This window comes from Vigna unguiculata, chromosome 9, assembly GCF_004118075.2.
Source record: "Vigna unguiculata cultivar IT97K-499-35 chromosome 9, ASM411807v1, whole genome shotgun sequence".
NCBI classification, from domain to species: domain Eukaryota; kingdom Viridiplantae; phylum Streptophyta; class Magnoliopsida; order Fabales; family Fabaceae; genus Vigna; species Vigna unguiculata.
In genome coordinates this window covers 43,835,382-43,862,678 of record NC_040287.1, presented here as the reverse complement: position 1 = coordinate 43,862,678, position 27,297 = coordinate 43,835,382, and the positions used below count along the sequence as shown (strand labels likewise).

At 32.6% G+C, this 27,297-nt stretch overlaps 2 protein-coding genes and 1 long non-coding RNA gene across 5 annotated transcripts; 2 read left to right on the top strand and 1 right to left on the bottom strand.

Moving 5' to 3' along the window:
• The first annotated feature begins 4,020 nt into the window (after positions 1 to 4,020).
• On the top strand, positions 4,021 to 9,786 carry LOC114163138 (monosaccharide-sensing protein 2). The gene is made up of 7 exons (XM_028047256.1): positions 4,021 to 4,168; positions 4,251 to 4,324; positions 4,395 to 4,502; positions 4,643 to 5,209; positions 5,721 to 6,661; positions 8,177 to 8,364; positions 9,123 to 9,786. Exons 3-7 carry the CDS (start codon positions 4,424 to 4,426, stop codon positions 9,571 to 9,573), a joined length of 2,226 nt encoding a protein of 741 aa, XP_027903057.1. The 5' UTR covers positions 4,021 to 4,168; positions 4,251 to 4,324; positions 4,395 to 4,423; the 3' UTR covers positions 9,574 to 9,786.
• Positions 9,787 to 11,059: 1,273 nt separating this feature from the next.
• On the top strand, positions 11,060 to 12,846 carry LOC114163137. The gene is made up of 3 exons (XR_003599370.1): positions 11,060 to 11,139; positions 11,296 to 11,357; positions 12,641 to 12,846. It is a non-coding gene; the product is annotated as an uncharacterized LOC114163137 (long non-coding RNA).
• A 310-nt stretch (positions 12,847 to 13,156) lies between these two features.
• Positions 13,157 to 25,831, bottom strand: LOC114162318 (alpha-1,3-mannosyl-glycoprotein 2-beta-N-acetylglucosaminyltransferase). 3 transcript variants are annotated; one of them, XM_028046164.1, is made up of 19 exons: positions 25,746 to 25,831; positions 25,581 to 25,652; positions 25,452 to 25,502; positions 25,264 to 25,351; positions 23,001 to 23,063; positions 22,122 to 22,156; positions 21,962 to 22,038; positions 19,187 to 19,232; positions 18,945 to 19,007; positions 18,400 to 18,466; positions 18,258 to 18,326; positions 18,089 to 18,158; positions 17,924 to 17,985; positions 16,961 to 17,051; positions 15,360 to 15,453; positions 14,767 to 14,829; positions 14,650 to 14,688; positions 14,394 to 14,564; positions 13,157 to 13,840 (listed from the first exon to the last, which is right to left on the bottom strand). In XM_028046164.1, the coding sequence occupies exons 2-19, from the start codon at positions 25,647 to 25,649 to the stop codon at positions 13,724 to 13,726; spliced, it is 1,335 nt and encodes a 444-aa protein (XP_027901965.1). In that variant the 5' UTR covers positions 25,650 to 25,652; positions 25,746 to 25,831; the 3' UTR covers positions 13,157 to 13,723. The 3 variants fall into 3 exon arrangements, with proteins under 3 accessions (XP_027901965.1, XP_027901966.1, XP_027901967.1); XM_028046165.1 differs by having other exon boundaries at positions 25,581 to 25,666; positions 25,746 to 25,827; XM_028046166.1 differs by lacking the exons at positions 25,264 to 25,351; positions 25,452 to 25,502; positions 25,581 to 25,652; positions 25,746 to 25,831 and adding an exon at positions 24,086 to 25,232.
• Between the last annotated feature and the right edge of the window lie 1,466 nt (positions 25,832 to 27,297).

The following is a 27,297-nucleotide window of genomic DNA, read 5'->3' as shown; positions in this document are numbered from 1 at the left end:
GGAACTCACATTTTTCTTCTGCACGAGTTGTCGCTTAAGCGAGAAAGTCTAGCTTAAGCAAGAACTCCCAGGCGTGCACTATGCTTTCTGTTTGAGTTCTCGCTCAAGTGAGAGGATTCTAGTTTGAGTGAGAGGACCATGTCGCTTGAGCGAGACCTTCTAGCCTAAGCGAGAATGATGGAAACTTGAGATGGTAATTAATATAAGATATCATGTGATGTATGTGAGAATTTCATGAAGAAATTACCTTGGTGATAAAGTAGTGTATGTAATGACTTATGGATTAAAGTAAGGTTACATCCTAACACTGTAATGAATCAGTCAAACTCACATAGAGTAGATTGATTCATGTAGTGAGAGGAGCAAGATGTCCTAGTCTTTGGAAGGATAATGGCCTTAGATAATCATGGACTAACCTTTTGTGTGGTAGGATGAAACCAATTGGCAATAACTCTATTAAGCAGTAAAGGCCACACAAGTGCAAGTTTTTAGTGAATCGAATTTCATTACATGTATCCAAATAATCAAGTTCTTCTATTGTTTGCTATCACATGTTGCTTGTACTTAATAATTTGCTTATTTATCTGTTAAAATTATTAACACTAGCCTACCCTTTTCCTCTTTGTGATTTGTTTTCTAGTGGCATTTTTTTTTTTTGTAATGATCACCAATTTTGGGTATGAGTAGATGAGAGAGCCCCTGGTCAATGGCGGACCTACTCAATGACAGGGGGAGCCACGACTCCCCTAAAATTTTTTAAATTTATTTTCTAAAATTATATTTATATATTATTTATATTAAGTTTATATTATAAAAAATTATAATAAAAGATAAAATAAAAAGTTTAATGGAGACATTGATTTATAAAAGAGATTAGAGTTTTTTTTCTATCTATAAGAACTTTCCATAATGTAAATTATCATGAAAATGTGTGAGAAGACATAAATACAAAGAGATAGATTAGAAAACAGAGATTGTGGAACACATAGATTGAAATTGAAGTATATATATTCTCGGATGATCTCTCACATATCAAGGTTAGTATCTTATTATAATTTATATATGTTAAATTTATGATTCCTTTTAGGATGTTTCTCCCAAATTAAGTTTATTCCAAATGAGTATAAATCCTAATTTTGATTTTAGGGATTGTTTTATGAAATTTATATGAACCTTAATTATAAATTTTCCCAAATTATTATAACCCTTAATTATGAAATTTAGGGATTTTATGTTTTTTGTTGCCTATGGTAAATTTTTTAAAGTTTTGAATTTATATAGTGTTGCTTATTTAATTAAAGTTATATGAATTTTGTTATGTTTTGCACTATGATAGTTGTGATTTCTGAATACAAATTTTCTTTTTCTAAATAGGTGAGAGGTGATAAATTTATATTAGAAAGATTATGATAAAGAGTAAAATAATTGATTTTTTTTTGTTTGAAAGAGGAAGGCTTGTGATAAGATGAAAAAAAAAAATCTACATTAACTAAACTTAAGAAATTTCATGAGAACCAAGTATTCAAGCCAATGAAAAAAAAATCTCTAAATTTCCTAGGGTTACATATAATGAATTTAAAAATTCATTAGAATACAATCTGGGAAAAACGTCCTCAAATTTGACAATACCCACCAAATCAAATTGATGAGGTACGAAGGGCTTATCAAAACGATATTCATGGTTTATATCATGATATAATAACGAATGATAGTCATATTTTTTTGAATTCTACTATTATGTATACTTGTTTTAAGCCGAAGAAATGAAGAGAAAAAATGAAAAAAAAATCTAACTAAAAAAAATTATATGTAACAAATTTAATTTGGCGCCCCTAAATTTTTTGTCCAAGTTCCGCCACTGTCCCTGGTGATCATCAAGATGGTGGAGATGTTACTATTTAGATTACACATATTAGTTATTGCTCTTTCGAGCATCTTTTGAAAACGCCATATGTGTTTCTTTGCTCTATTGAGCTATCTTTTGCGAAACTGTTTTATATTGTAAGATGTGTTTGACATTGTTTTGCGTCCAAAATACTTCTATTTTAATATATTTTAGATGACTGTAATAGTTGATTCTAATATACTTTCTGCCCAATTACTCTACTATTTTATATTATATGATGTTTTATTTATTAGATTTTTTTTTCTATTAAATGGGATGTCACAATTCTAGTAATTAAACCTTCAAAGTTTCTCCCTATGTTTGAATTTTAGTCTTACTTTCCTTCAAATATACTCAATTGCATTCTTTTTCATCCAAGCTTAACAATCACTCTCACTCATTATGTATGTATACATACTTCACTCTCACCCTTAAAATCCAACATATTATTAAGAAATTTTACATGATATTTCTAATAACCATAAAAATATAAAATATATCTTCCCCTTACTTTTCTATTTTTATTTCTTATAAAATATTTTTAAATTTCTTGTATATAACCAAAATCACATACATAATAAATATTATATCTTTTTAATAAATCTATTTAAAAAATAACCATCATATATAACCCACTAATATTATAATTACCACTTTACAGCAGTCAGAAAATATATTTAATATCTCTTCAATAATTATTCACTAAATATTTTATTTCTTAGATTTTTTAAATAAAATAAATCTCTTAAATTAATAAACTATTATATCTCATATAATAACTTTTAAAATAATTTATTATCACTTATTAGTATGTACCAATATTTAAGAATATGTCACGATATCTAATAATATCTAATATTTTTTTAATTAAATAATTACTAAACCTTTTTATATTTTACTTAAAATATTTATTTAATTATATTTATTTATTTTTATTTATTTTAATTTTTCATAATCTCACATTATGGATAAGTTGCCTTTAGCTTGTTATTGCTTTTTTAATATTAACTCAATTTAATATTATTTGAAAGCGATATTAAATTACTTGAAATGATTCATTTGATTATTGATAATCAAAATATTTTTATCAAATAGTCACTTTACATGCATATATGAAAATATTTGATGTAACTAACAATTAAATTGATCTTCATTGATATTAACATATATTAAAATACTAACAAGATATTTTAAAATAAATATACTACACAAGTTTCCTTTGATAGGTAAATTCTAAATGTTGAAAAGAATAACAAAATCAAAGGACTAATAATCAAGTTCTCTTAAAGAATGAGTCTCAACTCAACAAAAACAATTCGAAGACTTGGAGAATGAAATTGAAAAAATTATCAAAACATTCATTATTCATTATAAAGAACAATTAAAAGATGCTGATCAAAGCTAAGTAAATTCAAATTTCTCAACGATTATCATTTCAACAACCATAAAAAAGGATGACAAGTTGATCACGAAAGACACAAATGCTATATATAAATCGTGTAAATAGGAAACTTGAATAGAGTCTAAACTATCACATGAAGATTTTATTGAGAAAAAAAAAATATGGAGAACTACACCTAACCTCGATAAAATTACATCATACATATAAGCGTATAGACTCTTTTCACATGTAACAAAATCTGAAATAAAGTAGTTAAAAGATCATAAATAGAAAAGAAAAATTATATTCGTTCACCCTTAATTCTTAAACTGCCTCCAATTTTTTTTTCAAGTACAGTATTTAAGAGGTTTACTGATCAAAACACTTTATAATAATAAATATCATCTTCTTCAGTTATAAGATTATCTACGTCTCCATATCATACGAGTATCAATTTCTCCATCTATCTTCTTACCTCTCCTTAAAATTGATATTGATGTTATGTTGTACCATAATTAATCGATGTAAAAATTTATGATTGAATTCTAAAAATTTGTGATTGGTTTCCCCTTTGATATTATTATTGAGGCATTGATATGTATATGTGTGGAGGCCAGTGGGCTATAATAATTGCTACTCCCGATGGGAAAAAAAATGATAATTTGGTTTATTATTTTTATGAAAAGGACGTTGAAGTGCAAACTGTATTTTGTATTTTGTAAATGATGATGATTGTTTGAAGCATAACTGATTCCGATCGGGGAGGGCGATGACGTGGAGAGTAGTGAGAGAGGTCGAAGGCCAGGTGTCCGCTGCCGAGCCTCTGTTGCAAAAAAAACAGGGGACTCACGAATAGAATCGCTACTTGTGCTGTTTTCTACACGCCCCTTTCCTTTTTCCAAGTACTGCACTCTAGTATTGGTTTTCTATGTTTTAAGAATAAAAAACAAAAAATAAAGGTTAGAAATCCGATTCATGTTGCAGTGAGTGAGTGACCCATGTCCTTTTCTGCATCTCAGATACTCCAAACGCCCACCCTTCAAGCCAAGCTTACATAGGTATGAAATGTAAAATTGGGTTTGCGTTCTGGATCTGTCATTCATGCGGCTTCCTTATTTGCCTTTTCAGCCTGATTGATTACGAAACGAATTGAAACGATGAGTGGGGCCGTTCTTGTTGCTGTTGCTGCTGCCATCGGTAACTTACTGCAAGGATGGGATAATGCGACTATTGCAGGTCTGTTTCTGTTACTTTCAACTTTTTTCTTTAAATTTTTGGTTTATTGATTTTGTTCTTTTTCCTGTGTGATGAATTAAAATTGGCTGATCTACCCATCATATGATCATTCAACTGGGTTTATTTGTGTTCGTATGCAGGATCTATCTTGTATATAAAAAGGGAGTTTCTATTAGAAAGTCAACCCACAGTTGAAGGTCTAATTGTGGCCATGTCACTTATTGGTGCCACCGTGGTTACTACATGCTCTGGAGCCCTTTCAGACTTGCTAGGCCGACGTCCTATGTTGATTATTTCCTCTCTCCTTTATTTTGTTAGTTCTCTTGTGATGCTATGGTCTCCAAATGTTTATATCCTTCTCTTTGCAAGGCTTTTAGATGGTTTGGGAATTGGTCTGGCAGTTACCCTGGTACCTCTTTACATATCTGAGACAGCTCCTCCTGAGATTAGGGGATTACTCAATACACTTCCACAGTTTACTGGTTCAGCGGGAATGTTTTTATCCTATTGTATGGTGTTTGGGATGTCACTGACCAAGGCGCCAAGCTGGAGACTCATGTTGGGTGTTCTTTCAATCCCTTCTCTTGTTTACTTCGCACTCGCACTATTCTTCTTGCCTGAGTCTCCGAGATGGCTTGTTAGTAAAGGCCGAATGCTTGAGGCCAAGAAGGTTTTGCAGCGCCTTCGTGGAAGGGAAGATGTTTCCGGTTAGTTTCTTGTTTAGTCTTCATGACTAACTTGCTTTTCCTTAATTTTTCATGTTCTACTACTTTGATGTTCAAATCAGATCTTAGCTGGTTGTGTGCTGGACATTCAGCTGTTCACTTTTGGGTTAGATATGTATATTCTATTAGCCTGATCTGTTCCAGTTGCCATAATCTTTTCACTGTTCATTTGTGATGGGTAACAGGAATTGATATTGAACGATGGTTAGTTATGTCAGTGATTATTTTTCATGTAAATATGATCATAAATATTTAGTGCATTCTTAAATTAGGCGAGTTGGGGGGGAACGGGGGGTTTGTATAGACATTCAAATGTGTGTACGAGTTCAATTTATGCTCTATTAGTATAGAACGTTTCTGCACAAACATCCAATACAAATTCACCCCATCACTATATCATGTTAATGAATATGATGGTGTTTGAAAGAGTGAATTTCTTTTGGATGTATGTCTAATAATTTTTACGTTAATTATTGTCATCGGGCATGGACAGGTGAAATGGCTTTACTGGTTGAGGGGCTTGGAGTTGGAGGTGATACAGCCATAGAAGAGTATATAATTACGCCAGTCGATGAACTTGGTGATGAAGAGGACCCATACAGAGAAAAAGATCAGATTAAGTTGTATGGACCGGAACAAGGTCAGTCCTGGGTTGCTAGACCTGCTGCACCTGGACAAAGTTCCATCGGCCTTGTATCTCGGAAGGGAAGCGTGGCAAATCAAAGTGGTCTAGTGGACCCTCTAGTGACCCTCTTTGGTAGTGTTCATGAGAAGCACACGGAAACAGGAAGCATGCGAAGCACACTTTTTCCGCACTTTGGGAGTATGTTTAGTGTTGGGGGAAATCAACCTAGGAATGAAGATTGGGATGAAGAAAGTTTTGCTAGAGAGGGTGATGATTATGTCTCTGATGCTGCTGTCGGTGATTCTGATGACAATTTGCAGAGTCCATTGATCTCACGTCAAACAACGAGTCTGGATAAGGACATACCTCCAACTGCTCACAGCAACCTTTCAAGCACGAGGCAAGGTAGTCTTTTGCATGGAAATGCAGGAGAACCCACTGGTAGTACCAGGATTGGTAGTGGTTGGCAGCTAGCATGGAAATGGACTGAAAGAGAAGACCCAAATGGAAACAAGGAGGGTGGCTTCAAGAGAATATATTTACACCAAGAAGGTGGTCCTGGATTACGTGGTTCTGTGGTTTCTCTCCCTGGTGGTGATTTACCGAATGATGGTGAGACTGTACAGGCTGCTGCTTTGGTGAGTCAGCCAGCCCTTTATAACAAGGACGTTATGCGTCAGCGACCAGTTGGACCAGCTATGATTCATCCATCTGAAACAACTGCAAAAGGGCCAAACTGGAGTGACCTTTCTGAACCTGGAGTGAAGCATGCCTTGATGGTGGGGGTGGGACTTCAAATTCTTCAGCAGGTAATGCCATATTTTCAATATCTGCATTTTTGCTGTAACCATCTATTGTAATGTTGCATTTTAGTACTTTGTTTTCGTTGCCTTTTGATGAAACATTCATTGTGTTCTATCCAAGTGGGGTTACTGTTGCCTTTTTTCATCTTGTTTACCTTCTTAAAAAATGCTGAACATGCAAGGACAGGTTAATTGCCAACCTATAACTCTGTTCCACCTGTGCAATTTTTCACACAGCTTAAGAATATATTTTGTAAGATGCTCTCTCGATTGTGTTTGTTAGGATATAAGGAGTATTAAGGATTTAGGAATTTTCTGAGGTTAGTAGTCTTGTCCTAGTCGTGCTACTTTGTACTTTACCTAGATTATTAGTATAAATAGCTGTTAGTCGTTTGTATCTAACTCATGCAATTATCTTTTCCATTTTCAACAGTGTCCATACAGTTTATTTGCGCTTCTGCTAAAGAGTTTGATTGGGCTTTGCCGTGACTGAGATCTTTAATTTTTTTAAGCATAATTACTTTAGCAACTAGAAGAGTGCCTTTTTTTAAAAGAAAAGTTTAAATTTGAGATGTTATTTGACTTCTGTGGATGAAATTGTTTTAGTAGATGTTAAATATGAAATCAGTCTTTTTCAAATGTAAAGTTAGGAAATAGTATCAAAGTGATTTGAGCAAAATTTTTCTGGATCTGAAAAATACTTTTTCAGTTCTGTTTTGATAAAAAAATAAATAAACAAATTTATTTGATAAATGAAATTGTGAATGCCAAGGTTGGAACACTTTTTTTGTTCACTACAACTAGATTATTCGTATTATCTTTAGTTGATAACATACATTTTTGGAATTTGAGGCTAAAAAGAGTACGTTTTAATAATGTAAAAAAAAAAATACATCATATATGGGTTAATGGTATAATGATAATATATCCAACTTGGATGAAATTGTGTCCAAACTTATTTGGCCATGCTGGATTATTATTCAACTCTTGATTGAACTCCTATCTTCAATGGCCTGGAAAAGAAAATTACAAAGTGATTGAAGTTCTTTCTACATTATACAAAAAATTTCTTATTATTCTATGTAATCCAGTAGAACTTTGTAAAAACTTTACAAGAATCATTTGCTTCAATGTCCTTGAATAACTTTTACTTTATGGGTTGAAATGTTACTGATTTTACCTAAGTGCAGAAAAGATTCTGTTGACTTCAAAGCTAAGGTAATCTGTTAAATCAAGCTAAAACTTTTCCTAAAATATGTGTTTTGGTTTGGAAGTTGTCTGATACCATACATATGCTTGTCGTGTTCTATTTTGAAAAAAAGGAAAATTGCAAAATTATAATTATTGATAAACATATTTTCAGTATGGGAACAAAAAATTCACTCTCTATTGTCTAATTTACTTCATAAACTAGTATTCATTAACTTATCTTTAACATCTTAATGTCAACAACCAATAATGCTTTGCTCTGCTACTGGTGAAAACTTATGCTTGACTTGTTTAAATCCTCTTTCAATGCAGTTCTCTGGCATAAATGGGGTTCTCTACTATACACCTCAAATTCTTGAGCAGGCAGGAGTTGGTTATCTTCTTTCAAACCTAGGCCTTGGTTCTACTTCTTCATCCTTTCTTATTAGTGCAGTGACAACCTTGCTGATGCTTCCATGTATAGCCGTTGCCATGAGGCTCATGGATATATCTGGCAGAAGGTATTCATCTCCCCGTTACCATTTTCTGTTGGCTTCTTCATCAAATAATATGAAATAGGCTTAAAGGGGTGGATGTCGCTGTTGGGTGTTTTTCATATGAAAATATTATTTCTATTGCATGCCCCCCCCCCACTTCATGCGCTTTTCTAAAATCATTCAGTGTAGTGTAGATGTCTATAACAGGTGGCTTTGACTTCTTCGCTCTTTGTTGTATTGTATCTAGCTTGAATATGTTCATGAGATTTTTGCTGGTCCCAATACCTCTTTTATTTTTTTGTTTTTCATCCTCCTGTATAAGGTGCAATTTTCACTTATTCTATTTCCATGTTCCAATACGAAACATCTTTTAGTTATTTTACTTATACTTTTCTCATGAAGTTGTTTGATGAAATATCTTTGTTATTGCTATCTCTACGAATAAATGTTTCTTTCATTGCTGAAGTTATGCTGGTGTTGGGTACTTTAAATTTAGTAATTACTGCAGTTGCCAAGAATAATTTGGGGATTTTAACTGACCATCAGAGATACAAAAAAGTTGGTTGTTTTCTTCATAATTTGAGAGGTGTCCGAAGATAGAGAAATAGGTAACTTAGGTAACTGCTTTGTAAGCTGTGAGTAGTTAGTGTGTGCTGAAATATCCGCTCTTTGTGCATTTAGTGCCCTGGCAATGTGATTACTTATATCTCTCCCAGTACTTGTTTGTATTCTTTCAGTTGCAATGCATCTTAGTGATACTCTCTGCTTTTTCCTTTCTGCAGGACTTTGCTGCTTAGTACAATTCCCGTTCTAATAGCATCTCTTATCATACTAGTCCTGGGGAGTTTTGTGGATTTGGGCACAACTGCAAATGCATCAATCTCAACCATTAGTGTTATTGTATATTTCTGTTTCTTTGTCATGGGATTTGGGCCAATTCCTAATATACTTTGTGCAGAGATCTTCCCCACTCGAGTTCGTGGTCTCTGCATTGCCATTTGTGCTCTTACCTTTTGGATCTGTGATATCATTGTCACCTACACACTGCCAGTTATGCTCAATTCCGTAGGCCTCTCTGGTGTATTTGGTATTTATGCTGTCGTGTGCTTCATAGCATGGGTGTTTGTCTTTTTGAAAGTTCCAGAAACCAAGGGCATGCCACTGGAAGTCATCATTGAGTTCTTCTCTGTCGGAGCAAAACAAGTTGAGGATGCCAAAGTACAACTGACCTAAGGATAAAGATAAATTGAAAGTTTTGACGGTACCGCTAATTATTTTAATCTACGGCTTTGTTTGAAAATTTTCCCTGTTTAAAAGTTTTCTTTTTCTATTATTTTCTCTTTTCCGTGGGTTGAGATTGAGAAACAAGAAACTCTGTTTCTGTAAAGAAAAGCGTTCGTTTTCTGGTTCAGTTATGGAAGTTTATACTTCATAGTTGCCCTGCTATCCGTAGTCGAAATTTTTTAATGATCACTTGATTTCTCTAATATATGACAAAGATGGCTGGTGTATGATGACCAGAATATTTTGGGATGGTTTCAACAATTGTAGCTTCACAAACTACATTAAAAGTTTTAATATATAAAAAGATAAATAAGTTCTTCGTAAGTTAAAATTAATATAAAAGTAAATTAATTGGTAAATGTTCTTTTATTGAAGTTACTTAAACTTGTTTAGAAATTATTTGTATTTCATAGAAATTTATATTATTTTCAAAAGATTATAAAGAAAATTGTTTTCACATTTTATGGATGATTATAGTTGTCACAATTTCCTTAAGGCAATGGGATGGGTAAGGGTAGGAAAATTTATCCTATTAGCTATTAGGTTTTTATATGGAAAATATTTGTGAAATATTTTATATATTTGTTGATATTCAGGGATATTTTGTAGAAATTTTTAAATATTCTAAATTAATTTTTGAATTAAATATATTTTTAGTCTTCAAATTTAGAAACAAAAATTGGAATGTTCCAAATTTTTATATAGTTAAATCATAACCTTTTAAAATTAATAGATATAAATATGTAAATTTGTTTTTTGAGGTGGTAAATGATATTTGAGGTTGTTTAGAGATTTTGTGCAAATTTAAAATATCATTTAACGTAACAAAAAAACTCACGATGTTGGATTTCGAAGTTTAAAAATCAAACTATAAAATTTTGGAACAAAATTAATTTCAATCTTGTATTCAATTTCAATAACTAAAAATATATTTAATCTTTATTTTTTTTTAAATATTAACATAAATAAATAAAATTAACTTTAAAATATAATTCAAATAAAATTATAATACAAAGCATTAATATAAATTTTTATAAGATTATAAAGTTATAAAATTATAAAATTATAAAATATTTTTCGTTGTTTATTTTATTATCTAAATTTATTTTATTTAAATGTTTTTCGTTGTTTATTTCATAGTTTGGATATGTTAACTTTACTTGTACTTTAAAAAAATAAAATATATTTAAAAATTATAATTTAACACATTTTTTAATGGAAATAAATGTTGCTTAATTTGAAAATATAATATCGTGTGTTAGGATTGATTAAATGTTTAAAACAATAATACTTAATTATTTAAATATTAAAAAGTAAAATATAAATAAAAACTTTATAAACGAAATTCTTTATTTATAAATTCATCATGCCTCTAAAAATCATTTTCTAGAGCCATTTTACTTTTCTTTAGGTTTTCTTACCTTGCGTTCATTTCTTTGAAGATTGGAGACCACTAGGGTGATCCTTGTTGTGAGCTCTTCACTTTTGTCCGATCAATTTCTCTTCTCCAATTGAGTAAGTTGGTTTTCTGTCCTTTTTCTTTTGATCAAATGTTATTATGTGTGCATGTAAGTGATTCTAACTTTCATGCGGTATCTAAGTCATCTTTATAGGTCTCTGTTGATCAATGGTTCTAATGGTATACCCTAATCATGTTTGTATTGGTCCTAGGTTAAGTTGTTCACTCTATTAGCTTGAAGGGGGATTAGTACTTCTTGAACTATATAAGTTAGGTAAGGAAAGCTAATTATTCCATTTTTAAATTGTAAAAACATTGAATTAGTAACCTTTATCATTGTGTTGTGCTTTGCTTGTGTATTTGAATTGTGAAATGATATGTGATGTGTGAAACTGAGATTTGGGTCTAATTTGCTTGCTTATAAATATTGGATGTTTTTGGTATTGAGTATGAGATAAATTGGTATTTGATGATTGTGGTTAAACTAAATTTGGTATGTTTTTGGCATCTATAATAGCTATTAGACTACTTAGACTAGACTGGAATGACATAATTATGCAGAATCAGGTTTTATAGAATTTTGCAAACTCATTAGTTGAATGTGTGTGCTTGTTGAGCAAATCCAAAGTTAGGGAGTTTCTGACTTGGTAGTCGCTAAGAAATAATATACTCACTAAGCGAATCCAAAGTCAAGGACATACTGACTTGGTAGTCCCAGGTCGAGTATATGCTGACTAAGTGAATTCAAAGTAAGAGATAGTCGTTGGTCGAGAATACACTCGTTGGACGAATTTTGGAGAAATTTACCTATGTGAGTTTCAGTGACATTCGCAAGGTAGCTATCTAGTTGCTAGACGAGTGGGATTGTAGGCATCACCCGTTGAGCGAATGGATGATTTCGTTGAGTGAATGCATTAGAGTTTAGTAGTCATTATTATGCTCAATTTTGGTGTGTTGTGGCAAATGCGAAGTATTACTTAGGAAATGGTTGGTGTATAGATTAAATTGAGATTGGTTATATGAGGTTAATGTGAGATTTGTTGATACTAATTCAAGGAGCATTATTAGTGGTTTATAGTAGTGTATGCATTGGTATATGGATTCATTTGGATGTTATCTTGATGCTATAATAACCATTCAATTCTCAAGTAAAGAAGGATGGGGTATGTGGTGAGAGGAGCAGGAGATCCTAGTCTAAGGGCTTTACCTTGGCTAAATACGTTAACGGACTAACTTTATGTGTGGTAGGTTGTAACCCATTGGCAATGCACAACAGTAGAGGCCACTACAAGTACACAACAGCAGAGGCCACTACAAGTACACAACTTGCCAAAATCCAATATCAATACATGTATCCGAATAATTGAGTTATTTATAAGTCTTTGTATGAAATAGGATGGGGTTCATTCATGATTGCTATGATTGACTATGTATGATTTAAACGATTGTATTCTTTATATGGTTAAAGCTTTTTTGTATATTAGCTTACCTTTTTTTCTTTATGTTTTGTTTGTTGTGTATTCTGATTTGTAATTATCACCTAATTGGTGTGAGCAGAAGAGGAAGTAATAGCTGGACTCGTCAAAGAGGAAGAAGATGCAACTATATAGTTAATGTTTGGAAATTCTTGTGTACATATATCTTTTGAAAAACTCTAGTTCATCAACTTTGTTATGTGTAAATATGTATTTTAGTATCTCTTGTATGGATAAGTGTAGTACACTAGTTACATCAGTATTCTATGCTTTATTATATTTATTAGTTTTAGGCTATTAAATCATTAGTTATATGTCATTATTCTATGTTTTATGATTATCAATTATAAAATGTTGTTTAATAATTTTAGGCTATGAAATGTTTTATTTAATAATTTTAGGCTATTATATCATTAGTTATATTCCAGTATTCTATGCTATGCTTTATGATTATCAATTATAAAATATTTTGTTTAATAATTTTAAATTATTAAATGAGATATTATAAATAATACAAAATATTATTAAATAATTATAAATATAAACTGATATATTTTTTTAGTAGAGAAAAAGTAAAAACATCATAAATGCAAGAAAATAGAGTATAAAAAAAATTATAATTCATAAAAATTTTAATTTCTGCCAAATTCAAGCTCCTGGTCGCCTCTAGGCGCTCTATGTGACTTGCGTAGTTCATTTGTGGTTTTGCTCTGCAGAGCGTTGATCTCGTGCCACGGCTGAGTTGCCGTAAGTTCAAACTCTCACACAATGAAAAATGACAAAGTAAGGAAAGGCGTTTTTGTCTCACAAAAGTGTTCTCACATTCTTTTAACTTCTACAAATAAAGCAAACTACATATATGAAAAATAAAAATAAATTGATCTTCTTCAACGTCGCTTTGACATAAACATTCACCATTCCGTTTTTCTGTCACATGAATGGAGAGTAGGGATACATGAGGACCTCAAGCCATCATAAGACAAAATCTGTCTCTACAAGATACCCGCTATGGCCGCTAATTTTGTTCAAGAATGCATCGGCAAACAGAACGTAGCTTCTTCCTATGCCACTTTAAGCTCAATACCAATAACTCCGCAACACTTCCGTTGATATCTGAAAACAACTACTCTCTTACATTGTCAGTATTTTCCTTCCTCATCCAGCATTAAGACTCTTCAATCTGAAGTAGCTTCAAAGACTCTGGACCAATGAGGAATATACGTCGCGAAGTTTGATGTCTGAAAACGACTACTCCTTTATAGGCTGTCCTCGGTACTCCATCCTGGCAATGGACGAATGCAGGACGAATGCGACGAGAAAATGTAGGACAAAATTAGATCAATAAGGCATGAAAAAACACGGAAACATATATATGTTTGTGTTACGCCCGGATACACTACATATTATCTACGTGAATGATCTTATGAAACCAATAATATATTCAACTACAGAAGTATACCCAAATGAGTTTAAGCTTTGATTCAAATCACTACATTTACTATTCACCTTCCTACCCAACCAACAAACATACCAAACGAATGGAAATTTCTAGGGAATCCTTATACCTTATTTAATCCAATTGGGAAAATAACTACCATAAATATTCCTGACTTCTGACGTAGAACTCAGACTTCTAAAACGTATGGACACAATTTTAACCTGGATTTTTGTTTCAAATGTCATTCAGGACTCAGACTAGAGAGATTTAGTTTTATAACTAGTCCAGTGTATAATCTGCCAAGGCAGATTGAAATCAGACATTAAAATTCAGGGCTCCAATTGCATATTATGATGCATTGCCCTTGTGAACTTAAAAACAAACATAGTTGAATTACCTTCCACTCTTGAAATATACCAAATTGGCGAGCAATGTTTTCAAAGTCTGACTGATCTCTATATTTGATACGCACATCACCATCTATATTATATGCCTTTAGAACCACGCCAGCTCCATAGACAGGTGTAGCTTTCTTAACAGTATTGGCAAAATGCATAGAATACTTATCCTGAAAATGGCAAAACAATTTCCACATAGCATTACAGCATTCCTTTGCGTATATGCTCAGACAAAAACACAATGCTGCATCTCACCTCCAGTAAATAGCTCAAATCCATTGATCTCCAGTTAACCTTCGAATAACCCAAAGGAAACTAGCATCATTCTAATAGTAAGAAACATATTTCAGACTGTTCATAAAGCGTGAGTACCTTGACATCATTCAGCTTGATTGGCTCCAGATATTGCTTAAAATACTGTCCCAAACTAGAACCCTGTAATAATTACAGGACTTCTAAATTTGCACGAACAAAACGCAATCACAAGGATTTCAGAGTAAATGGGAAATAAATCATTTTAGTGAATGGAAGGATAAGCTACACTAAGGAAAATGCAATTCTCCTTTTATAGCGGAGAGATGTCTGTAAATTTTGTCATCAAAAATTCTAGAAATACATCATATAGAAGCAAATATCCAACATAAGAAAATTATAATCAAGAATCATCATGAACTTTAGTCAATGAATATGCAACAGATAAAAAATTCATCCTACTCTAGATTACTACTGGATGCATACCATCTGTAAAGAAAAATTTTTAAGACAAGATTCCTATTAACAAAGAATAGGCACCTTTCAAGTAAAATCACAGTGTATCCCATGGAACAAATTTATTTTAGTTTTCACCAGATCAATAAATATTTTTTAAACTGAGGTTCATATAGGATGCATACCTGCAAAGGTTCTACAGAAAATAAATAACCGGTATAAAAGATCAATCTTCTATGTACAATTAGCAAACTTACATGCTCACCAAAATTATATGTTCTGCACACTTCAGGTCGGATAAACTGTCGTCCTTTGTGATTTTCTTTTAGTCTCAACCAGTCATCCCAGTAAGTGAAATTTTGTCAAGAAAAGTTTATGTACAACTACAGATTTACTGAAATTAAATAAGTGTGATTTCGAAATAAGGAAATCTAATACAAAGCTTAGGCTTGGGAGAGCTAAACTACAAAAGCTAGCTATTGTGTTTGGAAAGCCCAAAGCCTTGTAAATTAAACAGGAAAAAAGTAATTAGATCCTGTAGATATGTAATTTAATTCAACGTAAATACAGAAATATAGAAAGATGTGCAGCTAGAGATCTGGGAGTTTATTCATTCATTGTATCCTTATTTACAGCATAACTTCAATAAAAATAAAGAACGATGTGTCAAGTTAGACACACATTTCAATAAAACTTCATGATCATAATATCCCATCATGCTTCGTATACCTAACACTCACAGAGGATGGTTGTGCGCTAGCCCTTTTGCTCACTTACAATTGAGAGATATGATGGTGTCACCAAGAAAGCACTGCAATGTTGGTGTCACCACCCTCTTGCTCACTTATAATTGAGAGATATGATGGTAATCGAATGCCCTTTACAAGACACGTGTTACAAGTAACACAACCAGATATTCATGGCCCTTGCCCTAGCTGGACTTTGACTTAACCTTGAAGTGGTGCACAATCAGATATTGTTCAGTCCATTTACTCCTATGGTATGGTTAGCAAACAATCATTGGAAACCGGAAGGTTAATTTTAGAAGATAAGAACTCCTTTAATGTTTATTTTTTCAAGTTGCCTAATCACTTAGTAGGCTATTTACAAATAACAAGGTTGCCTAATCATTGGAAATAGGCTATGTAGTCTGTGCTAGCCTGGCAAGTCTCACCTATTAAAGCGGTGTTAATGAGATTGAATTAAGCTTTAAATCCAAATTCTAGGATAAAATCAAAGCCTATCTTAGACTTGTTATCAGACCACTCATATTATCTGCCCTCCAAAAGTCTGTCTAGGTGTAATAGGATGCTATTATTGGATCATCCTCATTTGCTCATGCTCTAAATGTCCAGTCCTAGGGAAGGTGTGTATTGAGATCTCATTTCAACTAAAAATAAGACCAATGTAATCCTCTCAAAGTTTTAGGTAGTCCTCATTTTACAAGTCAATTTTCTAGAATAATGTTGTATGCCCAAATTTTAAGAAAGTGTATAAAATTATCCTAGTTTTATTATGGTAAAGATTTCCAATCTAAGAGTTTATTCCTAGGCCAAACAGGGTGCTGTTATTAAGTCATTGCATTTGTCTATGCTCCAAATGACAACTTCTAGGTATGAGGGAGCGTGTAAAATCCCATATTGATTAGATATACAATACATGTAATCCTTATAAGGCTTGAATAGTTGTCATAATACAAGCTGATTTTGAGGGATTAAATTAGGCTTTAAATCCAAATTCTAAGAATTATAATTCCTATGTGATAAATACTTCTACCAAGATTTCTTCATTGGAATCCTCCAAAAAAGACAAATATGGCACACACAAACAAGAATAATTACTGAAATGTCAAGGATATGCCCTAGGCCATTTTGGTGATAACTCATCCCATATAGATCTGGCCAGCATCCATCCTAACCCAGGAAAGAAATCTGATCGATAAAGTTCATCTGCAAATTAGATCAAACAAATTTCATCAGAATGGTAGCAGTAATCTTCTGAGATATCTTATGTAAGAATATGATTTATCTTGTTAATCAGGGAAATGTGTATAGTTGATAAAAGTTAACAGTGCATGTAGATGATCTCGTGTTTACAAACTCGTTTCTATGCATGCAAAATTATTAATGTGTTGAAAAAACCAAATAAATATGAATTGAATTCCAGTATTTTTTAGAGTTCAAGTGAATTTAGAAGAAAATTGTGACCGTAGAAGGCAAAGGCTTGGAAGCCATAGGCAAACCGTGGACAAGGAGGTCCCAGAAATACCATTGCCAATTCAAAAGCTTAATCCCAGAAATACCTCAGCATTATTTATTGTATGAAAAACGAAATTAAAAATTTCCGTACACAAAGCATTAATCATTTGCTTCTATACTAGATTTCCCCTGGGTTTCCATCACTGTGTCAAAACCTCTAGTTAAAGGGTCCACTCGATCATTCACTAGAGGTGGAGTTACAGTTTCACGTGCGGGTGTCAAAAAAAATGAATTGGCACCTGTCATTGAAATTTTCACCTTGGGAGATAGCGAGGCTCAAAGCCAAAGCTCTAAACCATTTATAAAAACAAAAAAAAAAATTATTTCTCTTGTTCCCTTTGAATAATATGGCCGCTGATTTATAGACAGAACCAGTTTTAAAAAGGAAAGCAAATCTGCTGCAATCAAGGAGAAATATTAGAAAGTAAAAAAATAGCCTGTGATCATAATTCAGAATGTATTCAAATCCGATTCTGAACACATTTATTACAATATCAAATCAAGACATGAATTAGAAAATAATTGATAGAAAATTAATGAAACCTACAGATGAATAAACTTACACGGATCATGTACAAACTGCTTTTGTCCATTATCATTCCACGAGGAAACAGCCATAATGGACCTAGAATAGATTAATTATGAACAGAAATCCCAAAGTCTTATAAAACTAGCATAACAAATCAGAAAAAATTAAATTAAGCATTCTGTCCTTATTGAGCACATACTTATCCTTGTCAAGGAGCATTGCTGCAGCTTCAAAATAATCAAAGAAATCAGCAGCTATATCCATGTCATCTGACATTGTATAGTTGTTGCATTAGCTTCCACGTTTTTACTAATGATAAAAAGAATTAAAAAAATACATAATGTAGAAAAGATAATAGCACATTTCACCTTCAAGGATGATTACTCGGCTGAAGTTATGCTTGTAGAACAGCTGATCTAAAGCCCACTTGTAATGACCTGATAAATGTATCAATTGAATATTCCTTCCAAATAGAGAACACATCACAGGAAAACAGAAAAATACTCTTACGTGCAATTTTGTAGTAAGCAATTAACTCTCCTGGTCGTTCAGTTTGAACTGGTTCAAAATCCAAGTGCTGCATCAAACTAATATTATTAGTACAGAGAACCTGTTTTTTCATTATCAAACTATTAGCTCTGTCAATAACCACAAATCTAAAATTATTGAGATCAGAATAATTTTAGTGATTGTTCTATATCTCTATAACGTCACTATGCTAAGAATTGAAACCCATCTGTATTTCTATTATCCAATTTAGGCTAAAGAAACAGAGTGCTTAGGAAATAGGGCATCTGGCTCGCACACAAATATCTTATTAGTAATACTGAAGAAATATATTATTAGCTCCTGGATTTTAATAACCATACCAATTTAATTTAGTATGATTATAAAAATCAAGTTAATCATTGACCATTAACAAATTTGCGGAAATAAACATAACTATAGCTAACTGTCAGTTTACACACATTAATATGCACAACACAACATGTAATTGGGCTTTGGAATACTGATCTGATTTTCAAAGTTCAGCTAATTTACATAAATGCATATACCTGCATATAAGATAACTGATCATAGCTCAAAGTCGTACTTTTAACATCTGGATTTGATCCATCCTGAATAGATAAAAAGGACAACAATCAGCAATTTATGTTGTATTAATTTTCTTTTGGTTCACAATCAGCAGTTAATGTTGTTTTTGCATTTGCATAACAATGACAACTTTTGAATAATTTCATGGAGATAAAAGAAACTCCTTCAAAGTGGAAACCATATCACTAAACAAATAAAATACCTGAGATACAAATAAAGGAAATCTTGAAGAAATAGGCCTTTGGTATCTGTAAAAATAAGTAGATTGTGGCTCAGACGGACAAAACAAAAATGTTGTTATAATAAAATAAAGATCATATATTTATAATTACAGATATCAAGATCATATTTGTATTATCAGTAATGTTTATTATTTATTCTAGTATCATATACTTAGTAACACAGAAAAGCAAATCTCCTATATCTATTGTATTGATTTTGTTTTCACACTTTTTATAAATGACTCATGTTGTCATAGAAACAAACAATTTCAACTCAATACTACCCTTTTCCTTATAGTTCAACCACACATAGAGTCTCTGGAAAACCGTGTTTTCCCATGGACCCTGTCTTTGGGTGGAAATTCTTAGTGAATCCTTTTGTTTCTCTCCAGGTTCACTCACTATTCCTAATGGTTGTTTTTTATATCTTTGACGACTTCTCCAATGACATTTTCTTTCTTTGGCGACCACATTGTTGGGATCATGTTGTACCTATCTATGCAACAATACAAATAGCTGCACAAGAAACATGCCTATGTGCCATCACTCAAGCATGTTCTCCGTGTAGTTGTGTCTCTCTTACCGGCACATGCACCAAGGACTGAGGATCAACAACCTCTTACCCAAGTTGCCTTATCCTTGTTCTTATACCCTTGTAGTTCCAGCTACAATGAAGCTAATTCAGTGGCTCAATCTTCTTTTTCTCTAACAAAATTTATTTTTGTATTTTTTTCAGTTTTTGAAAATGGATTCCAGCACCAACCCTACATCCGGAACATGTTTTGTCATCTTGTCTAACCATCCTCTTACTATTGAGAAGACAGACAAGTCGAACTATTCCACTTGAACTATTCCACCACCTTCTACAAATGTAAAGAAGGAACTTGAAGACCACATTATATCTTTTATGATGTTAGCCTTGTATGGTTTGCCTCACAAGCATGTTGATACACATGATAAGATTATGGGATCCTCAATAATCCCTACTATGACTTCTAACTCTTTTGCACTACTCCAAAATAAATAAAGACATATATCTTCTGCTGAGGACACTTCTACATTTGCCTCACTAGATATGGGTGTTAACCACAAGAAATTCTAAAAATCATTTTAAATGTGAACATTGTCACCACAATGGACATACTATTGATAGGCAACAAGATATGATTGATGAGATGCATTCCCTCCAAAGTAGTGGTACTTGGGAGTTGAGTCCTCTTCCAGGTGGAAAAACAATTGTTGGGTGTTAGTAGTTGTACACTTAAATTGGCCTCGAAGGTAACATTGATCATTATAAATCTTGTTGGACTGCCAAGGAATATATACAAATTTACAGAGAAGATTACGCCAATACTTCATCTCTTGTCATTAAAATGACATCTATTTGTCTTCTCTTCTCCATGATAACGATTAGTCAATGAACTCTCCTACACCTTGATATCAAGAATGCACTTCTCCATGAAGATCTTCATGAAGAAATATACATGGAGCAATTTCTTGAGTTTTTGTTGCTTAGGGAAATTGTCTAATAAGGTATTTCCTCTTTGCTAATCCCTTTATGGCCTTAAGCAAATCACCTTGTGCATGGTTCAAACGTTTTTGTACTGTTGTCCAGCACTTTGGAATGATACAAATTGAAACTAATCATTCATTATTTTACCACAAAATCCTCAAGGACCTTATTGTATATGTGGATGACATTGTTATCATAGGTAGTGACAAGGAGGATGTTGTCCACCTAAACCAATATTTTGCCCAACAGTTCCAAACAAAAGACCTTAATCAGTGTTGTACTTCCTTGATGATATTGAGTTTTGTGATGAATGAATAACTAAAGAGGGAGATAATGATGAGGTTGAGCAAGCTCACAGCCAAGGTAACAGTGAATATTGACTTAGTTGGAGCAAGTTCAACTGATCCAACTTCAGATACACTTGATCTTGATAATACAGTTTTTGATGCAAATGATGATGAGCACTTTTTAGTTGAGGAAGAGCTTGATGGTTATGAAGAAGAAAATGATGATCTTGGAGATGATGTCATTAGAGGATTGAAGACAAAAAGTTGAAGACAGTTTGCCATTTTTAGTTATCTGATTGTGATCAGCTTAATAACTCATGTTTTGTAATTGTATGAACTTTTACATTTGGTGTAGTTTGAACTTATATAATAGTCATGCACTACTAAACTTAGTTATTTTATAATTATGGAAGTATTGTTTCCTATTTTAATTAATTATAGTGTTGGAATGTTGAATAGGTATATGGTATTACATTTATTTTCTCATATGACGTAGACTCTTACAAGTCACATCCACAAGTCCAGTCTACAGATCTCCCATGAGTCTGATAACCTTAGATATCACCACTAGATTTATCAACTCTAGTGAACAACTGGCAGACATATTTGCCAAGTCTCTAAAAGGACCAGAGATCCAATCACTTATAGCAAGCTCAGCACATATATGTTCCAGCTTAAGGGGTCATGTATAATTATAAAATAAAGATCGTATCTTTATACCTATTTATGTCAAGATCATATTTGTATTATTAGCAACGTTTGTCATTTATTCTAGCATCATACATTTATTATTGGAGGAAATCAAATCCACTTGTTACTGTATTGACTTCATCTTCTCAATATAAATAAACCACTCGTGTTGTCACAGAAACACAAGGTTTCAGCACAATACTTCTCAATTGTATTATCAAGTATAAAAGATTAATAAATCAAATATGTTATACTATGATGCATACTTTAACACAGACTTAATAGTCCTCTCCAGGTAATCAGCACGATTACATGCAATGATCACAACAGCAGCCACCGGAACCTAAAACATGCAGCACAAAGAATCATAGAATAAACTCTAGAAAGAATAGAAGAAGCAGCAAATTGTCAAACATTCAGCTCAACCTGCATTTTATCAGTCAGCCTCTGTAGGTCTTTTCCTGAAATATTTATTCATAAACAGTAAGTATCTTGGATATCTAATATAGAAAAAAACCTCATTAGATTGTTATAAAATTTCAGACATGGTGAACAACTAGATATGTTTGTATTTATATAAAATATCAAATACTTGGGTAAATCCTATAACAAGCCTAACTAACAACAATACTCACATAGTGCAATGCTAATCAAGTCTAATCTAAAGGAAATGTCAATACATCTTTGGTATCATACTCTGTGCAAGCTTTCATGTTAGTAACAGCTTCAACATTTTGATGGTCCATATCAAGTTTTCATCAACAATGGTGCAGGTTTAAGTATTTATGGTGCTGGTTATGATTCACATATTACTCTTCAACTAAACAATTTGTTACGTGTCCCTTCCATTACTAAACACCGTTCAAGTATTAGTCAATTTGCCAAAGATAATTCAGTTTTTTTGGATTTCATTTTGATAAGTGTCTTATCAAATCCCAAGGGATGAATAAAGTTCTTCAAGAAGTTGTTGGTTTTGATGGACTTTATTCATTCAATATTCTCCAGATTCACAATCACTTCTCTCAACTGAAGTTGTCCTCTTAATCTCTTACCAATAAAGTATGAAATTTTACTTTGGAGACAAGGAACAGGTATAATCAAACATACACGTATTTTCATCCCTACTCTACAGCTTATTGTAATAAGCTAGAAGAGTTTAAAGAAGGATAATAAGACATCATCATAAGCACATATAAGCTCAAACACCCCATCAATCACATGTTAAGTACAAGAGATTGAGAAAGATATACACTACCACTACCACCATCCAAAAAGAGAAAGATCTTATTACTTATTATAACATACTTTCCAGATCTTGTACAAGAGACTTCATTTGTCCACATTCTTGGTCTCGACGTTTCCTCTCTTCTGAAAGAATCCAATACAAAAAACCATAATTTGATAAAAATATTATATGCAAAGGAGACAAAAGATCAAATAAACATGTAATCCAAAACAACTACTAATAAGTATAGGCTCATATATTTAACGATTAAACTTTGTTACTTAAGGAGAACCATTCTTTTGTCACAGAAAGGGTCCAAAGGCCTAAAATAAGAAACAAAAATATTAATGAAAAACCAAAACAGTGGTAACTCCCATAACATCCCCCAAAAACATCTCCTGAATGTTTCCAAGGATTCACTCCCAAATACTAAGACTAGGCAGATGAATCTGTACAACAATTTCCTAATGTAAATAATTGATGATCCACATTTTCTATTTCTAGTAGTCATATTGTTTATGCCTCTCAAAATCTGTCTATAATACCCACCCCTTATGATTTTTTCCAGGTAGAATCTAACTCCAAAGTAGCCTAATGAACCACATTTTAAGGATTTCAACGAAATCATTGATCCATTAACCCAAACTATCCATTACAACCTACTACCTACTGAATTTTAAGATGGTCCCTACATATTAACCTAATTAAGTTCTGTATAGATTGGATCCATTTAATGTGTTTCAGGGAGCAATCTCTCCATGATGATTCATAAGATTAGTAATCCTAGCGTCTACATGCCTGACAAGATGATCATAAGAAAATCTCTGTTCATCCAAGTCAGTGCTTGTTGTGACCATGTAAAAGTCCATACTATATCTGTTACTTTCTTGTTTCTACTACTCTTCAAGTTATGTTGAATATTAGAGAAGAAACAGAAAACATTGAGAAGGAGAGAAAAGAGCTCTCTATAATTCTTATTATTCTTGAGAATAAGAGAAAGATACAACGAACAATTTATACTCAAAGATACACAATAATAACGGTGACAGTTAGCATCCATCTGGCAATAGTTGGCAAAACTAACTAACTTTAACAAAATGCTAACTGAAAAATAGTTCAAGACGAGGCAGTTGAATAACTGCTCCTATATACAATATTCACACACCTCCCACAAACTCAAGGTGGTAGGTTGTTCTTTGAGAAGAGACTCAAGCACTTTTGAGTTTGTCACTCAAGAACAGAAAGCCAGTTGGGGAAAGTGGCTTTGTCAAAGCATCTGCCATTGATCCTAAGCTGGAATATGTTGAACAGATAGTTGCTGCTTGGCTAATACTTTTTCTCGGACAAATTACTGGTCAATCTCCATATATTTGGTTCTAGCATGTACAACAGGATTATAAGCAAGACCTACAGTTATCACATAATACCGTGGGAGAAAAATGATCCCAAGTTCACTGAGAAGAATTTGAATCCATAATATTTCTTAGGTAACTTGATCTATGCCCCAAAACTAGTCTAATGAACCAAGAAATTATAGCGAAAATTTGTTACTTAGTTGATTAATAAGAGACTGAAATAGCTCACAAGAGCTCGCTATAACAATAATATCATCAACATTGGAAAGCAAGTAGACGGTACATTCTTTGGTTCAACCTCCCCACAGAAGGACCATCGTGCACGGAATGCTCCTATCAAGTGAAAGCTTCCACCAAATCTCCATCCTGCTCTAAAAAATTTGATACTTCTCCATCTCTTGGCAGTGGCCTATCTTGTCACCCTTTTGAGCTAGTGTCCATATTTTCTGCAAGGAAGACACTAGATTGAGTCATGATGCCCTTGGACTCCGTCCTGAACCTCCTCCCTCTGACTTTGAACAAGACTAGCAGAGGTTTAAATGGATTAACATCAACTCAAAGCCCCGTAAATCAACCTATGATTTGGTCCACTGTGTTGTTGACTATTTTCAATCCTCATCGTCCTCCCCCCACCCTATTCCCCGTAAAGCAGAGTAATTGTTGGGTAATACTACTCTACCAACGAGTGCAGGAATTGCAACCAAACTACTAGCTAGAAAATGTCACCAGATATTGGGTGTACATTCAAGAACGGTCAGATAATGTTCATAGATGAGCCATAGGCCACAAATCAACTCATGAGCTTGAATATTCTGGATTGCAAACGCCATCAGAGAAAATTCATGAACCCCGATCAATTAACAGGGTTTCTATATCCTAATCACTGCAATATTTCCCTCCAGCATCAACGAGTAGACCGAAGGAGAAAATTTTAGTAATAATCATGCAACCATTCAGGACGATATTCCACAATTAACAAAAAGCAAACCTTCTAAGGCCACAATTCGTCCCTGTTGCAAGCTAATCTGGTCAATCAGTGATCGCATTTGACTTGTACAATGGTTTTCAGCTTCAATCTGTTAAACAAGGATTAGCCACGATAATAATGACTCACCAAATATTAGACGTGGAAATATCGAATATAGATTTATATGAGAAACGGAGGAGTTCAGTTACAGCTGCAGCTAGGCGATCAGCATATCCTGATTGTGTTGCGAAAAGCCTCATCTGAACAAGCATAAACAACATGTTAAATTAACAGAACCGTCGGAAAAACATAGTTAGGGTTAGAGACACGGGCAGCACCTGGATATAGATGAAGATCCCAGCTGCAACCAAGAGGAGGAACCGAAAATCACAGAAAATTTTCGCCATTTGCTATAGCACAAACACTGAATTACTACGCTACAATATAGCAGGTTTTTCAGATACATTACGTAAGAACAATTTCTATGGATAGCGCTCAGGTACCTGTAACTCCTTCAGTCAACTCAATCCCCAGACGATAAACGATTACCTAATTGCCTAACTTTTCGAACTCGGGTAGTTTTAGTTTTAGGTTTTAAAATAAAGGTTTAAATACTTTTTTTTCCTTTTATGTTGCGGAAGTTGTTCATTTGTACAAGTGTCACGGTTTGTATTATATTGTATTGAGGTATATTAAGTGTACAAGTGGATTATGAATGTTAACTCTTCAATTTGGGGCAAAAAATTTCTAATTAGGTCGCGCTGCAATTAGGAATTGACGAGTACAGGTGATTTTTTCGTCACTTGGGATTAAGGTTTTCATAATTATGTTTTAGGGTTTGTTTGTGGTTGGAATGTTGTAACGTTTTCTCCACGGTTATAAATTAGGATTAATCCTCCATTTCTCGTTGAACCACCAACATTGTGCAAATTGTTACAACATTGTTGTCTCTAAAAGTTACAACCTAGAGGTAAAGAAAGAAGAATGAACCGTGACATAGGATTGTAGGAAAAAGAAAATTGCAACAACACAAATTGGGAATGGAGGAAAAAGATCTGACTAACTGTCTAATAATTCATTTTCAAAACTCTAGAATGCAATACAAACCGTGTCATTTGTACAATGCTCCGTTACTATTTAAACGGCATTATAGAAAGTGACTAAATTAATCACGAATTGCGAAAATGAGAATCATTTTAAACATTTGGTAAAAAATGAGGATCATCCGCAATAAACACTACGAAAATAATGATCATTTTAAAGATTTGATAAAATGAGGACCATCCACATCGAACACTACGAAAATAAGGACAAAAAATATATTTAAACCTAAACTAAAATTAGGTGATGTGAATAACTTTTTATTCTTGGAATAAATGGATATTTTATATTACTTTACCTTTTGATTATAATTTGAGTCTCTTTAATTTTTAATACTCTGTCATATTTATTTTTATTTTCTAGAATTTTGGTGTTAATACTTAAAAAATCTACTATTTTGATTCAGTTCTATATTTCCTGTGTTTTATTCATTTATTCTTATCCAATTGAAATTAGCTCTATCATTTATGATGTAATTTTTTTTTAAGTTATATTAACAATAAATATTTAACCATTTTAATAAGAAAAAGAGTAAACAAAAAGATTTTCTAAAAGAAATTATGATCGAATATGTTTGTTCTCTTCATAGTAGGAATAAGGTGAATTATGATATACGAAAGGATAAGTAAATTCTTAATAAAAATGTATAAAGTGTTTTGGGGAAAATAATGAATTTTGTAAAATGAAATTTGACAGTTATTATTTTTTCTATTTTCAAGTTTAATATTTAAACAATAAATATTTATGTTGCATCTCAATTATACGCCACTATTCTTAACTAATATAGTTTTGACTAAAATCTTATTTTGATTCTTTGATTATTATAAAAAAGATTAATTAAATTTTTAGTATTTATTTAGTTCAATTTAGTTTTATAGTTTTTTAAAATATCCAACTAGGTCAAATTAATATTATTTTTTAGGTAAAGCAATTTAATATATAAATTTTAAAAAT

What these genes read in the sequence shown, in the direction of transcription:
- LOC114162318 (XM_028046164.1), bottom strand. Translation starts at nt 25,649, where the DNA reads ATGGCGAAAATTTTCTGTGATTTTCGGTTCCTCCTCTTGGTTGCAGCT. An exon ending in GGCTGACTGATAAAATGCAG is followed by an intron (nt 22,039 to 22,121) that starts GTTGAGCTGAAT and finishes TGCATGTTTTAG; the next exon opens with GTTCCGGTGGCTGCTGTTGT. An exon ending in GTATATTTCAAGAGTGGAAG is followed by an intron (nt 13,841 to 14,393) that starts GTAATTCAACTA and finishes GTCCATTGCCAG; the next exon opens with GATGGAGTACCGAGGACAGC.
- LOC114163138 (XM_028047256.1), top strand. Translation starts at nt 4,424, where the DNA reads ATGAGTGGGGCCGTTCTTGTTGCTGTTGCTGCTGCCATCGGTAACTTA. An exon ending in GGATAATGCGACTATTGCAG is followed by an intron (nt 4,503 to 4,642) that starts GTCTGTTTCTGT and finishes GTTCGTATGCAG; the next exon opens with GATCTATCTTGTATATAAAA. An exon ending in TGGAAGGGAAGATGTTTCCG is followed by an intron (nt 5,210 to 5,720) that starts GTTAGTTTCTTG and finishes GGGCATGGACAG; the next exon opens with GTGAAATGGCTTTACTGGTT.